General features: G+C 41.7%; 2 protein-coding genes across 3 annotated transcripts in view; both read right to left on the bottom strand.

Annotated features, from left to right (window-relative positions):
• Positions 1-13249, bottom strand: part of unc79 (unc-79 homolog, NALCN channel complex subunit) — a 34534-nt gene extending 21285 nt beyond the window's left edge. For both annotated transcript variants that reach the window (XM_085342717.1, XM_085342718.1), the window contains exons 1-17: positions 13228-13249; positions 11721-11841; positions 8175-8488; positions 7291-7461; positions 7021-7116; positions 6878-6933; positions 6040-6169; positions 5863-5927; positions 4421-4509; positions 3986-4026; positions 3746-3774; positions 2457-2686; positions 2061-2232; positions 1705-1935; positions 1414-1604; positions 1091-1214; positions 130-270 (exon numbers count right to left, since the gene is read on the bottom strand). In XM_085342717.1, the coding sequence (XP_085198843.1) occupies positions 130-270; positions 1091-1214; positions 1414-1604; positions 1705-1935; positions 2061-2232; positions 2457-2686; positions 3746-3774; positions 3986-4026; positions 4421-4509; positions 5863-5927; positions 6040-6169; positions 6878-6933; positions 7021-7116; positions 7291-7461; positions 8175-8488; positions 11721-11841; positions 13228-13249 (2223 nt within the window). The remainder of the gene's footprint in view (positions 1-129; positions 271-1090; positions 1215-1413; positions 1605-1704; positions 1936-2060; positions 2233-2456; positions 2687-3745; positions 3775-3985; positions 4027-4420; positions 4510-5862; positions 5928-6039; positions 6170-6877; positions 6934-7020; positions 7117-7290; positions 7462-8174; positions 8489-11720; positions 11842-13227) is intronic.
• Positions 13250-14384: 1135 nt separating this feature from the next.
• Positions 14385-15338, bottom strand: LOC146612504 (cytochrome c oxidase subunit 8A, mitochondrial). The gene is made up of 2 exons (XM_085342681.1): positions 15222-15338; positions 14385-14495 (listed from the first exon to the last, which is right to left on the bottom strand). The coding sequence occupies exons 1-2, from the start codon at positions 15336-15338 to the stop codon at positions 14385-14387; spliced, it is 228 nt and encodes a 75-aa protein (XP_085198807.1).
• Between the last annotated feature and the right edge of the window lie 2408 nt (positions 15339-17746).

The following is a 17746-nucleotide window of genomic DNA, read 5'->3' as shown; positions in this document are numbered from 1 at the left end:
AGGTGATGTGTTCTGATCTGTGTTGTTGTCAACAGCCACTGAAATGAATGGCAACAAAAGGCTGAAAATGGGGATTGATGTCTTTTGTCTTATTCTTAGGAGTATTTTTAGCATTGCGGTCCTCCTCACCCTACGAGCTCCAGTGTTGCCAGTCAGATCTGACGCGCGTGCCTTCCTCTGATTGGCCAGTTCCTTCAAAGAGTTCACTCCATCGGAGAACATCCCAATCAGCAGCTGAAGAGGCACCACGATGTCCAGCTCCGACAGCACCTGAGCTCCAACGAGACACACAAAAATGTGGATCATTTATTTATACTTGCTACTTGTGTGGTCTAAATCATAAACCAATCAGTCGGTGATAACCATAACCTGAACCCTATGGTATCAATTCTATAAATAGTTCTGGAGACAAACAGCCATTCAACTAACACACAGGATTTTTTCCTTTTCTCCAAAACATAGGGTTAGTGTTAGAAGGCATCACAAGGTTAATATACTTCTCACAAAGTAAATAGATTTAGTGTTATTACTTTTTGTCATCCTTAAAACCATACACTTGTACATGTCTGCATTACAGTTATTTTGAATGCATGCAGGTTTATAACTCTAGTCTATTTTTTGGGAATACTGGGCGGCGTCAGTTAATACCTTAAAAACTTTGGCTAGTAATATAAAAGCTCCGTATTTGGCAGAAAATTAGACTGCTGCCTGTGTGACTTTATCACACCACATGCCGAGAAAACATTAAACTGAAGCTCAACTTCTGTATTTGCTGTGAACGTGACCTATTTACTCCAGCTAAATTAATACAATCTCTTGATCACAGTTGTGAGAGAAAACTTGAAATTGATCCATGTATACAGGGCGGCAAGCTGTGAGTGCATATGGGATGAAAGGCTAAATCCCTCCTATCTCCATCCGTCTCATTCTGTGACCCAGATCCATATTCAGCAGGGCCCCTGCCCAGACTCTCGCACTCTACGACAACCTGTGCAATTCACACTCACTGTGGATAGAACGGCGGGATGAGAACTTGACACAGGACGGCGTGTTTCTGTGTGCTTTCGTGTGTTTGTGTGTGCATGCTTACATGAAGCCACAGCAGAGCCTGCTCTTGCACAGACGCGGGGTAGCCAGAGAATCTGCAGCTGATGAAGCCAAACATTTCCTCCATAGAGAAGGGAAGTGGGCACAGCTCAATATCAAACATCTTGCTGTGAATAGAATAACAGCAGTACCATATAAATTCATCCACATAGCGATCCTTTGATACTGTTACACAATGAGTGATGCTAACTTGTAATATTTTAAGTTTTTTTTTTAATTATTATTATTGTGCTGCAATTTTACTGCAAGCATCTCTGCCCACTGTATGCAATATATGCCATGAACAGTTAAGGGAGATGGATATACCTGAGCACTTCCCGGAACTCTTTGAGCTGGTTGTCGGGCACCTCAGTACGGATGGCCTCCAGCCACTCAGGCATAAAGCACTCCCACAGTGGCTGACTAATGACGTTGTAAGGTATTAGACACAGGATGCGGTTCAGACCCTCTTTCAGCTGTGTCACTGTGCTACATGACTTATCCCAGTAACCGCCCACCTGAGAAAAATGTGCATAGACCAGTTTAGACCAGTGAAAACTCTCCTTCATGTAAGGTATTAAAATCCTATGATCTTATGATGACGCTGTAATATCTTACCCTTGCAAACTCTACAGGTTTGGGCAGCAGGCACATGACCATGACATCAAAGCGCACTTCACACACTGTCTTTAGCCACTTTGTGACAAACTGGGGCTTCAACTTCTCCACTAGGCTTCCGACTTCGTCGTCCATCATGTAGGCGGTGGAGTGAAACCACTGGAAGACCATGCTGACCAGCCGAGCCAGACTCTCTGTGGGCGTGTTCTCATTGGGTGTGCACAGACTTACCTGCAGATGTGAACAAAGAAACTCGGAAATTGAAAAGAGAAGTGATGAGAGGCAATGTGCCATACACATCGTTTTTGCCTGCTCCCTGTTACTGACAGATACAGCGACACCCTGTGATTACGCACCAGGAACCAGATGCCAAACTGACTTAGAAGGCGCTGGTCATGCTGGTCATCCTCTTTGTTATCAAACTCAATGTTGTCCAGAGAGTGGTGGGAAGCAGACAGGCCCATCTGACGACGCCGATTCAACTCAAACTCACGCTGCTCTGCATGAATTTCTGCCTCTTTTAGGAGGCTGGAGGTATACACAGGATAAGAGAGGGATTTGAGAGGGCACAGAGAGAAGGTCATATGTGAGATAGAGCAAAGGAGAAAGAGCAGAGGAGAAAATCTCACTTTTTTTCGTTTGTTTTTGTTATTTGTTTAATCTGAACTGAGGCAGCATTGTTGTCTTTATATTTGTCTTGAAGTGTGCTTCACAGAGTCACAACTATATGCTCTGTAACACCGTGCATGTACCTGATAACGGCTTCCACGGTGCACACTAGCTCCTCTGCTCCGCACTCACGGGTGTTGATGGGAGGGGGCGAGGTCTGGTACAGATGGGTCTCCGCCGCAGCCCCCACCTCGCTGCTGTGGTGGTTGACATGGCAACGCTTGCAGTAGCGGACAGGCCGGTTGCCATGGCGCCCGCAGCAGCCGGCTGAAAAGCAGGTGACCACAGCCCTTCTAACATGAGAGCTACAGTTCTGCAGTTTGAAGCCAAGAAACAAGGGGGGGAGCAGAGGGAAGAGAAATCAGTTTGTTTCTATTCTTGTATAATAGAAAAATAAAAAAAACACTTCCAATAACGCCTGATGACAATCGTCTAAAAATAAACATCTCTCAGGGCTCAAAGGCAACTCTGATAATGAATATCACTCTCTCCGAAGATACAAGGATCTGTCCACATCTAAAGCAATAGAACAAGTCTTTATGTGTCCCCGCGGTGTCTCAGGTTTCTAAAAATAAAAAGCATGGCACTAGAGAGCCACCCTAATCTGATCAGTCTCTAATCTTGTGCCATTAGAGGCATGAATTGCTCCCTATCAAATTAACATATCTGGCCTCAGATGGTGAGTGCTCTTATTCATCCATGTTGCTTTGAACAACAAAAAAATGCTACTCTGATAATACTCATACTGTTGTTCTCGCATCACGGCTCTTAGATATCATTATGTACTCAAAAGTAGCTATTTTAAAATGACAAGTAATGCCTCATTTATGAGTAATATGTCTCAGCTAACACTGAAAGAGCTAGCACAAATCTCAGTTGGAGAATGATTGGAACAAAAGCTGCTCCAAAAGGGAGGTGGTGAATTATAAACGGCTGGGCAAACCATGGTGGAGGCCAGCTGTTTCAGAGGACAAAGAGAGGCAGCTGCTGACCTGACGGGAATACCTGAGATCATCATCACGCACTCAGTTTTCCCAGTGTCTCCCAGGAAACAAGCAGGAAGCACTCAGCAACAGCAAACAAAGATCAGGCCCCAACAGGTTATTTTGAAAGGTCTTTACTGAGCTGCTTCAGTGAATGGACTCCTCAGGGGAGATTCAGATTCACAAATAAATGAGCTAACTATGGATCACAAATAAAGTGTATCTAAGTTCATGTTTTCACAGGTCAGGGAAGTCCTCTATGTTTTACCAGTGTATTGTTTGCTGTGGAGACTTTTATTATTGTGAGGAAGTCAGGTTAATAAGTAATGGCAATGACTGAGAGTACACAGCACCGTTAATGTCATTATGCTGCAGTGTAAATGTCTTACCTTCTTTTGACAAATGGCAGATATCTCTGCTGCAAGAAAAATAAACATAACTGAAATACAACTGTTTGCAAAAAACATACGTATGTCTTGAAAATTGGTTATATTTTCATGGAAATTAGAACCTCAATATAAAATATATGGCAGCTTGGAACACAACGCATAGCAGCTAATAAAGGTTTTATTGTAGAGTGCATACGTATCTTATCTTTACTCAGCACCTTTTTGACTGTAAATGCTCACCTTGGGGCAGGAGTACATCAACAAGCCATTCAGCGTGATCTCTGGAAAGGTCGAAGAAATTATTTAACAATGCATGACTTATGTGTATGATATAAATACAGTCATTCCAACTGGTGTATACACATCGGTATCAGCTTCCTTACAGAGCTGGAACACAAAAATATCTTCTCAATAACAAAAAAAAACCCTGAAAAGCCAATTTTATTATAATAGTCTCTGCGCTAAAAAAAAAAAGAGAGACAAGTGGATGTGCTTTTTTGTAATGATGATCTCATTATTGGCACAAGGGAATTATGTAACCATGCCAATGTGTTTCCCCTGGGTTACAAAGAGGAATAATGAGGGAGGCGGTAGGTGATGTTTGTTTGCAATAGCATCCCACTCAAGGAGGGGGAGGATTGAGGGATGGAGGAAAGAGGTGAAACAGATGCGTACCCTGCTATCCTCTGGCTGCACTCTTCACATATATAAAGAGGAGGGGGCTTGTCTCCCAAGGCCACAGAAAGAGTAGGATCTATACACATCTGCAAAAGTAATAAAGTTAGTCTGAGATAATGGAGGTGATATTTGAAAAATTAACACATTATATTCAATGTTTTATTTGCAACCAAGATGAAATACAGTAAAAGTAATGAGGTTTTCTTAGGTTCCAAATAGCTAAATAATAGGACACTTACACTTTACACACATTGACCACTTTGTTAGGTATACCTTGGCATTCAAACGATGCTCAGTTGTTACTAAGCGGGCCCAAAGCGTGCCACCACCTGCAGCCTGAGCTGTTGAAATAAGTCTTCTAACCTAAGTATTCTAACCGTAGCATCTGAATGTAGCAGCAAAATGAAGGCTCCTCAACCAGGTATCTTCTGTTATCCAATTTTGGTGAATTGTGGTCTCAGTTTCCTGTTCTTAGCTGACAGGAAGAACATCCAGTGTGGTCTTCTGCTACTGTATCCCATCTTCACTGACTGTAGTTGCACTTCTCTGACCTCTAACATCAACAAAGCATTTTCACACATTTTCTCTTTTTTCAGGCCACTCTCTGTAAACCTGAGAGACGCATGTGTAGGCAAACGCAAGAAGACAAGCAATTTCTGAGATACGCAGACCAACCTGTCTGACACCAACAACCACATTAAAGTCAAATCGCTTTTTTTTCCCCATTCTGATGCTCAGTTTGAACTTCAGTAGGTGTCTAGATAAATGTTGATGCTGCCATGTGATTGGCTGTTAACAGGTACACCTAATGAACTGGCCAGTGCATTTTGTCAATTATAAGCACAGCGATTTTATAACATATGATGTAAATTTAAGAAGTTCACATTTTCCACGTGTCCCTGTCACATATCTAGGCTACTCTCTCACCCAACAAATCATGTGACGCCTTTACCTGTGTCCCCACGCCTCTGTGTGGATGGCTGCGTGCATATGCTGCTCCACTGTCTTGCAACCTGTGCCTGGCCCTGTGCTAAACACCAGTGCTCGTGGCCTCAATGTTCAGATGGTGCACTGTAATTCACTGTGCTTACTCGATGCCACCCTATCCTCAAGGGCTGCATGGGGTCACCGCTTTCAATTAAAGCCCCCCTTCCCCCACCATACCCCCTTCTTTGCTTCTGGTAATTGAAATCCACCGCCTTTCTACCCGCCTGTTCCTACTCTGTCCGTTTGTGCACAGCTGAGTAAAGGCTGACAAAGCAGAGCAGCACCAATCGCTGATATAAAGTAGCTTAGAATCGGACATGGCAATCTAAGCAAGGCCATATAAGACCTTCCCCTATGCTTACCCCATTCATTTCTCAAGGGAAGACTATCTATTTATGCATCCCAGAAGCATAAAATATTTAAGCTTTAATGATTTTTGAGATTGCAGTCACCTTAACAGCAGGTTTATTGATGGCATTGTGGCATTCGATATGTTGACAGTGGATGGGATTCCAGGCTGAACCAGGAAATGGAAGAGAGAGAGAAATAAGAAAAACAATTGACAGGTGACCACTTTGATAAGTCTAAAGTCTGGTAAAGAAGTAGATGTGGCATAAAGAGAATCTGACCTGTGTACTGCAGTCCTCTGTATTCACTGATGGCTCCTGGTGGCTTCAGGTTCGGCCAGTAATGAAAAAGCATCTGCACAGCTGGAGGTTTAACTTGGGATGGGCCATAGGATATGACATAAAGCAGATCCTGCATACAAGATAAACATCATATGTACATGAAAGTGCTGGTATATTTAGGTACATTTGAATATGAATGCAGACAAAGTAAAATAGTAAAGACTAAATCTAAATTTAAAGTAAAATGTAAAAAACAGTAACCAGTAGGCAACGTATTCAGGAGCAAGCAGGGGTGTGTAATGCTGCAAATTATGATATCAATGAGATACCAAGTAAATAAAGGCCAGTATTGCTGATACCACTACCAGCAGAGATACTTTTAACCTATAAAGGCAGCTTATGTAGAGGAGCCCAGCCTTCATCTTTTAGCTTTTCATTTATTTTAAGCTGCAGGGGTTTGTGTTATATTAATGCAACAGCAATACCAGCTGTGTGTTAAATATGAAGCTACGTGCTATTAGCTTAGCAAAGAGAAAAGACTAGAAGCAATTTAAAAAGCTGGCCTGGAATGTAAAAAAAACAGGATGTGGTTCAAGGATAAATCTGTGCTAGCTTTTCTCATGATAAGCAAATCGTAATTGTATTCTTTCAGTACTATTCAGTACTAGTGGGTACTGTTTTCTCCAGCCTCTAGTCTTTTTGCTAATGTAGCTGAACGGTCTGCTTGTTAGCTTCATATTTAGTGCCACTTTTTTGTTAGGCACAGTACATTTCATATTTCTGCAGATAAAAATAAAAGACTCTTAAATCTACATTATGTATCTAAAAGGAGAAATACCTTCCACACTTCCTGTTTGTACTTCATTAGACATTCCAGCAGCTGACAGTGATAAACTAGAAAGAAGCAGAGATCAGATTAACTAAAAGGCAGTTATTACAGTTGCCTTTGGATATCTTAATACTTTGAATATGATTGTTTACCTGGATTTGACGTGTACTGCATTGCAATCATGAGCATAGATGAGGCAGACAAATTGACATAGGCTGGGACTCCCCCCTCCTTCCTACTGGACCCCACTATACACAGGCAAAGAAGGGAAAGAACAATAATGTGAAGGATCACTTCTTTTGTTTGTTGCAGTACAATAGTTGAGAGACAAGTGAATGTGCAAGCCTTAAACCTTTACTTGTCTTTCTAGACATATCATTTAGCAGTTTCATTATGACTGTCTTGTGATAAGTCATACTCACATATAGCCATGGGAAGGAAAGAGGTGCTCAGGTATTCAATGATGTCTTTGTGGAGGAAAGGGGGAAATGTGGCTAAAGTGGAAATCATAGTATAGGGCAAAGTGCTGAGAATATCATCGCTCAGAAAAGGCAGGAGGCAAGTTGTCGTATAAAAAATGGATTGTCCCAGGTCTGAGAAGAAAGGGAAAATGCAAAAAAAGACAAAGAGAGATACACAGACACTCCTTCAATCAGCTGTACATACAGTATTAGCATACTGTATGCAGCCACAGATGTCAAAATTTCATGAAATTTCAGTTATTTATTAGTAGAACTGAAAAAAAAATACTTGGAAATGTGAGCTTCTTTAAAAGCCACTGAAGTAAACTTTACCCTCAGGAAAAGTAGAGAAATCTAGTCAAGCAAATGATTTTTTATGCATTTGAGGGTTTGTCTGTTTTTTAACAATGGTCAAATATTCATGAAAAGTAAGAGCACTGACTGTGATGCAGCCTTGGCTGTGAAAAACTGTGTGGATGTAACTCATTCTCTAATGTGTTTGTGATGTGTTAAAACAGCATTACACTTGCCTATGTGTGTTTCCCCTTATATATTTGCACATGACAACATAAGTAAAAACATTTCTCCCACTTTGCATAACAAACATGCAGTCAAGTATGATACACAGAAGAGAAGGCCTATGTCTGGTGTATCCAATGGCTTATGAACGATTAAGTTGACAGGATCCAGCGTGCTCCCAATCACCCCATGCATCCCTCAAGATCCTCAGCAGGACTTCTCTCCTCCCGTTACAAAAGAGGCCAAAAAAGCAGCAGTGGCTTCATGCAGGCCAGACGGTTCGGGGATGATGATGACAAACAGTGGTGCACTGGGCCTTGACTCACCATGCTGACCGTGCTGCAGCAGGGGCACGAGGTCAAGCAGGGTCACGAGGGTCACATAGAGGCCCTGATAGTCCAGAGAGGGGTACTCTGAGAGCTGAGCGTCCCGACTCTGCTGCCCCTGCCCCCCGCGGTCTGACGGGGCATCGCGCAGAACGCTGTAAAGGAGGGAGCGAGTAACTGTAGGGTTGATGGAACTGACTTGTGGTCTTAGAGATGGGGTGAGTGGGAATGGCACAGGAAAAAGACACATGGTCATGGGCACGGCCAAATTGGAAGCTTCCTGGTTCTCCTTCCTGCCTGTGCGGGACAGAATGCTGCTCCGGGGCGGGAGGGGAGGGGAGGGAAGGTAGGAGAGGGGAACAAGGGAAAAAAAGAGACAACAAAGACACAAAAAAACAGCACATTACATTGAAATGGCACTACAGAGACAGCGTAAATAGAAAAAAACAAACCCAGATAAACCCCACATAGGATGCAGTGTCTCACTATTTAACTGTATAACTGCAGGCACGGGCAATTTTTCCCTGCGCTGTCTGTTCCGTGTGACTTTAATTGAATTTATCTCGTTTTGTCTATCTTTGCACTTGGAAAACAAACAAAAAAAACATGAGCACAAACTGCAATGATCACTGCATCTCATGCGTATCTGGTGACAAGGAGCAAAAATATAAAAAATGGCATGTTTTCAGTGGCAACCCCATACTTCTCCAAAAAGGGACAGCTCAAACGGCTGTCCCTCGATGGCTGCCATCTTCCAATCGGCAAGGTCAGTGGCTACCATGCAAAAAAAAAAGGCCAATGAGCCATAACAGTATATTTTCCAAATGAAATTTCCTTGTCTTTAGTGGGGCTGTCAAGGATGGGAGTGACACCAAATTGGTTCGGGAAAATACAGAGGTGACACTTTTGAAACATGCTTCAGCCAGTAATAAACATGTGTGTGAGGTTAGATCAAGTGCTCTTAGGTCACAGCACATGTTTATTGCACCAGAGAAATAATGTCTGTATGCATACATTATGATACTGTACCAGTATCATCAGGAGAAATAATGAGATCCAACAGGCATATGGATTCAGGTTTCTAAAATAAATGTAACAACTAATCTACAGTAGAGGAGAAACTATAATGACAAAGGAATAGGTTGTATCGGGGGAGATGACTGGTAGCATTATGTTTGTGAGCTAATGCAGGATGGACAATTGTGTTTGCTGTCCCCTGGGGAAAGGTGGTGGACATATTCAATTTTAAAAGAGGAGAAAAACAAAAAAACAAAAGCAAAAACTAGTCGGGTTGAGTGTGGAGCGTCTAGGGTGGAGGAGGGAGGAGGGGGAGGGCCAGAGAGCATTGCTCTTTTTTTTTCTTTTTTTTTCTTTCTTTTTTTTACTGCACATTATTAAAGAGCTAAGCTGTTCTATCAGGCAAATGATTGGGATTTACCATGAGAGCCCAGATTATAAATGTTGATGTATTGCTTTTTTTTTTGGCTTCTTTTTTTTTAAAAGGTCACTCAAAAAGTAGAGTTGCAGCATTTGGAGTTACATGGCAAGTGAGAAAGGGGATTTCTTTTTTTTTTTCTCAGATTTTTAACATGGCATAAGAACAGTATAAGGTACCATCATGTGACTGATCCCCTCAAAGTTATACTCTGTAGGATTTAAGTCAGCGTAGATTCATTAAACTATGTAATCAAAGCTGTGTTATTATACAGCATAAACTCAAACAGGACTTATAGACAACGACAAGACTGTATCTCAGAGTATGACTTTTTCACTGCCCATATTTCATATAGAAAACATCATTAATTTGAACAATGAACATAGACATAAACATCAGACGCGCTCACACACACACGCGCGCACACTGAACATATACACGCAAAGACACACGCATATGTGCACACATACACACAAAACGACACGAGAAAATTACAAACGACACATGTAGAAATGCACTGATACGGACACATGACATACATTTACTGTCAAACCCTGCGCTGTCGTTGCAAAATCATGGACTACATGTGTGTATCAGTTACTCAAAGCACATGTTTCCTGCATTAACATGTTGACAGGTGTGTGAAGTGAAACAACTGTGCTGTGTCTGAAATAATGGCTAAACAGTCTGTTGCAACGTCAGTGCTCACTGATACAGAGAGCTCAGTCTGACGAAGCCGTGCCTCATCTTTAAGAACGCGTATAAAACTTGCTGGTAAAGAGATAACATAACCCTCTAGCTGACCTGAAATTTGTGCATGAATCAACAACCTCCTCCTTTGGCTATTTCTTTTCTGCGAAGATGACACACGCCTGCTCCACTTCTCAAGGCTCGCTACTCCCACTTTCCCACTCTCTTTCCCTTTTGATTTTTTCTTCTATTTCTTCACCCCAGGCTTCAGAAGGCACAGGTGTATGGATAATCCTGGAGTCCCCGCTGAGGAATCCAGACTCCTCTAATGGTGGGCAGAGTGATTTTGTTCTGCATATCTGAGGCTAAGAGACTGTGCTTCGGGAAAATATCAAAGAACCGTTAACAGTGGCATCATATTGAGTGACTCTTTTCTCGCTCGCTTGATACTGCCCCGCAGAGGCACAATCGTCACTCGAGTTAATGCCCATTCCCAGAGTTGCCACCCCTGTCACGCTCAATCTGTGCCCTGAGAGGCTACATTTGAAACACCCCAGTGACTGGTTCAGGACAGCCCTTCAGCAAAGTATGGAGTATCCAGGATACTCTGTGAGCACCACGGCAGAGGAATAATCCTTATGGATGGCTGAGGAGTTGTGTAGAATTGAGGCCAGCAGCCAATCTCAAATAGATTGCACCCTAAGCTGATAATAATGATAGAAGTGAGGCCCACCATTTTTTTTTTATATAAATTAGCTAATAAGAAAAGACAGTGCCTCTGTTCTCACTGAAGCTGGCGGGTAGTAATACTGGAACCACAAGAAATATCCTATCTCTGCAGAGCATGTCTGGAAAAATGAAGCTCCAACTGGACAGAGAGGGAAAAAAAAAGAGGAAATAGTGCTCTATTAAATTAGACGTGTTCAAAATGGCTGCCTACTTGACCTATGCTGGAAGAGGAAATAACAGGCTGTTCCCTTCACAGCACCCAAGAGAGCAGGCTGACCCTGCAACTGCATAGCCGGAGGAGCTGAACTCCAGGCCCTCTGGGAAGGACACAGCAAACCGCCTCAGGAAAGCGTTCATCTAGCAACCGACCACTGAATCAATAAATATCACTGAGCCATCTATCTCCGCAGCTGCCTTAAAAAGACGACACCATAATTACACAGGAAATCTGCTACAGTCTGTATCTTTCAGAGCAGAAGAGGCGAGGCAACATCTGCCATGATGGCCACTTCCCTAACTTCTTGCTGACATTATGAATTGATACGAGACATTGAATTGTGTCACTGTCATGCCTTTGAGAAAGTGTGTCAGAGCGACCTGCTGTAATTAATCTCATCTGATTGTGAAGGAAGCTAATATCAAACATTCTACAATCTTTACTTCACCTGGTGGCTCCAGAGCAGGGTACTTACCTGAGCAGGGTTTGGGAAAAGTATTTCAGTGTGTTTGCAATGTCTGTTCCGGAGGGCACTGGGTAAATATTGTGTTGCACACGGTTGTGATACTCTTGCAAGTATCGTATCTTAGAGGCAACTGGACAAAATAAAGAGCAGAGCAACAAGCAAATCAACACTAGTGAGATATGATGCACGACAGCAAAGCCATATATCATGTAACTGAACAAGCTGTTAGGTAGCATTTAACATGAATCCTTCAGCTATGAAGTTAAACAAAAAGTCTGTTTTCCCATGGTTCTCTGGCCTTCACCGGGTGACCTTTTTTGTCATAGCAGCAGGTCACAGGAAGCCCTAGAGGAGGCAGTAACCTACTGCTTACAGAAACAAGCTCACACACAAAAGGTTGCCAGTTCAAGTCCCAAGACAAGCTGGGAAAATGTGGTTATAGCGAACACGAAAGGGGGCTTAAGAAGCAACACAGAGGAACATTTCTGTAATGAGCCCAGCTGGCTGCACTATATTGAAGTAATCTCTGTAGGTTCAGATATGACTGTGCTGTTTGTTGTTAGGAGTTCAAATATGTTGAAGTGGGTGATCGCTGACCCATTTTCTGTGACTTTAGGCAGGAATGTTTAGCTTCCTTCCTGACCTGTAAATGACAAACCCCAAAATAAAAATAACAGCTGCAGGCTTGGAGGATTGTCTGGTCAAAGCATGTGCTGCGATAAATACTGAAGCACAGCATCTTTCCGGTTCATCATAAAATTAAACCTCCTCGGAAAGATAGGACTTTTTTTAAAAAATATTTTTCAACCTTTTAATAATATTGTTATATATATATAATATGTTAGTCACAACAGCAGATTCAGCGTTTTCTGTTCATTCCCTCACTTACTGTCTACCAAACAACAGGAGCAACACCCAACTTTTAACCAGCTGATGGGGCTGGGAACCCCTAACACTGAGTTTGACCCCGTCTTTTATCTATTGTTTACGGTAAAAAATAAAAAATATAAAAAAACAGAAGACAGCGGCTGGTGTCCACCTGTTCACAACCAGCGAAGTGGAATGAACAACAGACGTCAATATAGTGTGATCAGACCCCACGATTGATCAATATGAAGCCACCATATTGTTCAGTAGCCTGTCAGGTCGACCTTGAGACCAACATTACACTTCGCTTTTCCCACGCGCCTCAGCCAGCCACGTCAATCAAAATCAAATAAAATAGAAATAAATAAATCGGACCACAGAGCGATTCGGACATGGAATTGTTCCATCAACATGCAGAGAAACAGAGGGTGATTCAGTGGCTCTCTGTGTGCACTGAGACCTCCAGCCATCCTCTGCAGTGAGAGGACGTGTTGCAACCTGCCTTGGCAACCGCGGTTTCATCACCAAGGACAGCTCCCCTTGTTCGCTTTCTTGGTTAAACCAAAAAAAAAAAAAAAAAATCAGTTTCCAGCCCCCTCACAAGACAAAACAGAAACACGCACGCACGGATACACACAGCCGTACTTACACTGCTCTGCCTTCGTAGACATTTCGCAGACACTTGGGGAAACATAAAACCCAGACTGTCAGTTGTTTTGATAGGTTTTTCCCTTCCCGGCGTTGTGTTTCCCTCAGTCGTGAAAAAGTGACTATGCCCCCTTGCAGCCCAGGCTCGTCTTGATTGTACCACTTTGCACGACGGATTTATACGCTGTGGTGTTTTAGCTGTGCTTCGGTCGCTTTTGCGATCTTTGAACGGAAATAAAGGGAGGGCTTGTTTTGTAAATCGTTTTTATATATATATTTTGAGGTGGTGGTGGGGATTTTGCTCTCTCGTTGCAGAGATGGGTGGTGACATATATGTGACACACCACACCTTTCCAAATGGACTGATCCGGCTTTGACAAATTGTCATTCAAGAATTCCGACAACCCTGTTTGAGCTGATTATAGGAGGGAAATACTAAGCACCTCCGCTTATTTGCCTCAGTGATGCTTTACATGTGTGTATTTGTAATGCATGAAATGCTAAACATGCAACAGATGGTTGTCACACCTTCTTAAACATGTCCTTGAGAAAACATCGTGGGTTTTCTTTCCCCTATTTTATATAAATACAGCATATTGGCCACCGTGGATTGGCAGCGTGTCCTAATATTTTTATACTGATATTTAGTAATATTAATATTAATCTCCACTATCAGCTGGGCGCTTTAAAGAGTACATTGTTATCCAATAACACTTTCGAGCTATAAATGTGCATGTGTATGAATACTTAAGCCTGTGTCTAAATGCAGCATTTCTCATTTAAGCGGCACTTCCGCTAGTAGATGCAGGAGTGAACGATAAACAGACCCTACGGTCTGAGGTCCTGACAGACCCTTCCCATCATGGTTTCTGCCAAGAATTTTGTCTATACTCCTAACTGATGAAAATGATATCCTCAAAGTGTGTTAAAGCAAAAATGTTGTCTTTTTTTTATATATCACCCTCAAAACAGTCAATAATCTCAGAAATAAAATACACAATAGTTATCATATGTAACTGTTTATATAGGAAAATAGCTCAGTCAGACTTCAGATTTAACAAAGGTTTTACTTTTTTTCACGAGATTTTACACAGTGGAGAGAGGTTCACACAGTGACATTGCTTGGGTGTCTGTCTGCAGAGTTCCTGTAGAAATCAATCATGTTGAGGTATTCTGGCCTTGTCTTCGATATTCTGGGATATGATGCATGATCCAACCAGCCGGGGCCAGGAGAGTCACAGCAAACACGCATAAGGCAAAGGTAGACTGCTGTAAGAAAGTCCAATAAAATATAACCATGAGTGTTTTATTCACAGACACTGCAAATGTAATCTACATGAAAGGTTATAATACACATTCAATGCAGTGTTAGTGTTTGAGCTCTCAAATATCTTCTTTCATATGTTAAGTTGAACAGAAAGGACTAAGCCAATGAACACGACAGAGGGTCCCAGTCTTAGTGACTCACTGCGTGATATAACTTCACCGCCACCACCCACTTATATTTTCCTGCCATAATATTCTCTCTGTACCTCTCCACCATGGTATTCCTAACCTGGGATGAGCTTTGTAAAAGCCCCTATGGATGTCCCTTAGGACAGATCAACAGATTTATAGTGGCATAAACACTTCCTGCTATGCTGCAGTTCCATCATAGGATCCCTTTACAGAGGCCAGAGCAGACTTATAAATAACAAATGAATAAAACATCTCTTCCACTCTGCAGACTGGGGAATGCAGTTCGCTTGAATTCTTCGCATTAAGGGCATTTGAACCATCACAGACATTGACTTCCAATGACTGACTATTTTATATTGTTTGCATTTTTATGCCACCATAGTCCCTAAAATGGCATTACTTGTGGTTTAGCATCCATTCAGTACAGGAAAAATATTACTGCAGTTCTTGCTTTTGTTGCAGGACATTATACAGTGTAGATATTCAAGGATGTCTGCCTGTTCAATTACAAGTACAATAAAAGTTAGTCAGTCCTACCACTGGCCCAATCTTTTCCTTGGGTGGCTTGCTGCAGATGGTTGACCTCTGATTTTGCTTAATGTTCTTCAGCAGCAGCAACCTGGTTAGTGTGGGTCTCCTAAAAAGCAAGGACATCTTTCTTGAGACAGCTCACAGTAAATCTCGTTCACAGAAGAAAAATGTGTCTCTGGAAACTTCTCCTCACATCCTGTGAGATACTGACAGATAGCCTGTACTTTTATCTAATTCCCATCACTCTTCCAGGGAGGAGTTACTTCCATGGACCAAAGACACTTGTATAAACATACAGAATGAGTTCTCATCACAGCAAATTCGGTCTTGGTTGTGTGCCTGAAGATTAAAGTGGACTGAAAGGGGGAAATATTGGTTACAAAACACTGATTTCGAGCCTGAATGAGCACACAAGGTGTCTTTTTTAATGCTGAACAGTCGTTAGTTAAGCACACAAAGTCCTAAATTAAGAACACAGCGATCAATTGTTGGCAATTGTTTACAACATTTTTCTCTCTAGAAAGTACACAGGACACAGAGTGCTGAAGAAGTAATATGCATTTGCTGGATTTTTGATAATCCATGTAACAAATATTGATTAATATTGATAATACAACAACAGCATTCAATTTAATTCAAGTTTATATATATATAGTACCAGCTCACCACAATAATCACCTGAAAGTGTTCTATACTGTAAGATAAAGTTCCTACAGTATTGGAGAAAACCTCAAGCCACCCCCAATGAGCGCATACTTTGCAACCATGGGAAGGGGAAACCTCCCTGTAAACAGGAAGAAATCACTAGCAGAGCCAGACTCATGGAGGGGAAGCCATCTGCAGAAGCCAACTGAGGGTGAGGGGAAAGAGAAAACATAAAGTCCAGTAATAACCTGAGCCTATAGCAGGATAACTAAGCGAAAGTTTAGGGTTTGTTGATCCAGCCCCAACTATACCTTTTATCAAAAAGCAAAGTGTTGAGTCTAGTCTTAAAAGTAGAGACAGCGTCTGTCTCGTGAATCCAAACTGGGAGCTGGTTCCACAGGAGAGGGGCAGCATAGTTGAAGGCTCTGCCTCCCATTCTCGTTTTTAAAAACTCAAAGAACCACAAGTAAACCTGCAGTCTGAGAGTGACATGCTCTGTTGGGATAATATGATACTATGAGGTCTTAAAGATATGATGTGGCCTGATCACTGTGAGGAAAATAATTTTAGAGTCAATTCTTGATTTAACAGTGGATTAACCAGAGGCTTTTTAGAGAACATTTAGCTATCAATAACTGTATTACTATCACTACACAACTTGTATATTAATTCCATATATAGATAGAAATTTTTGTCATTTCAAAAAAAATATTATGGTATCTGAACCAGAACCACTTAACAAAAATCTTCAAAAGATAGTCTTCACAAGTCAACACAAAGACAGGGCTATCCAGATGTCTGAGTAAATCTCTTGTATTTCTGTTCTGTTCCATTCTATTCTGTCCTTCTATTTAATAGACTGGAGGACAGACTGCCTGAATAAAACCAAAGGCATGTATTGCTTAACTTTGTCATTTAAGGCTTTTCCTTTTTAATTCCTTACTCGGGGTGATTGCAGGGTAATTGTAGATTTATATCAACATGGCAAGTCGATGCAAATAATAAAACAGTGTCCATTGTTTATGATTATTTGAAACCTATAGTGTACATACAAAAAGGTTTTGGCACTCACATTACATGTATTCTGTCGCCCTCAACAGGATGCAGTAAGAACTAGATCTAGCTGGGAAAAAACAGAACCAACTTTATCCCTGAAGTCTTTACTACTAGCATATACCTGTTCACACAATAGTCAACACTGAATAAGAAAAATATTCCAAATCAAACAGTGTTAAGGGATCAATACGTGTATGTATTGCAAAGATGCATTGCTGCCGTTAGCTTTAACATAATAATCAAGGCGAAAATTGGTGGTGCAGCCTGCATCACAGTAACGTCATCTCATAGGTCTGCCTCTAAATGAAAGAGGGAAAGGTTAATAGACAAACCATGCGCTGGGTTGCATTGTCTGGAACATTTTCTATAATATTATACTTAAAATTGCATACCGCTGTTCGTCACAGCTCCCGATTCTCCTGCAGAATTACTGACAATGTCATCAGTTATATAAAACATAAAGGGAAGCTGAGAAGTACTATCTTGACCATATGATTGTGACACGTACGTAGCCCATTTCTGACTACTGCCACCAATTAAACGCTAGAGGGCGCTCGCAAACGGTATATTGCACAATCTGCTGTGAGTACTGACGGGCCTCTTGAACAGTCGGCATACAGCAATGAGAGTGTTAAGTTGACCTAAACGCAAAGAAAGATAGACTTTACTTCCAAAATTAAGACGTTTCAGAGCACGAGCAAAGCGTGCCTTTTAAATTTATTCGACACCTGCAGAATTTGTGCAAAATTTGAATATCAAACGCGGGATGTGAAATGCTTTTTCATTGGGTCGCAAGTTACTGCACAACGAAAATGCAGTAAACTCTCGCG

This window comes from Diplotaxodon limnothrissa, linkage group LG19 (assembly GCF_057381915.1).
Source record: "Diplotaxodon limnothrissa isolate DT_005_m linkage group LG19, D_limnothrissa_male_GT1.1, whole genome shotgun sequence".
Classification (NCBI taxonomy): domain Eukaryota; kingdom Metazoa; phylum Chordata; class Actinopteri; order Cichliformes; family Cichlidae; genus Diplotaxodon; species Diplotaxodon limnothrissa.
The sequence above is the reverse complement of the archived record's forward strand: the minus strand, read 5'-3'. Positions and strand labels throughout refer to the sequence as shown.

Bases quoted from the DNA above. Each gene is read 5' to 3' on its own strand.
- LOC146612504 (XM_085342681.1), bottom strand. From the start codon at position 15,338: ATGTCCTTGCTTTTTAGGAGACCCACACTAACCAGGTTGCTGCTGCTG. The intron at 14,496-15,221 runs GTAGGACTGACT...ACTTTCTTACAG, and splicing joins AGGAAAAGATTGGGCCAGTG to CAGTCTACCTTTGCCTTATG.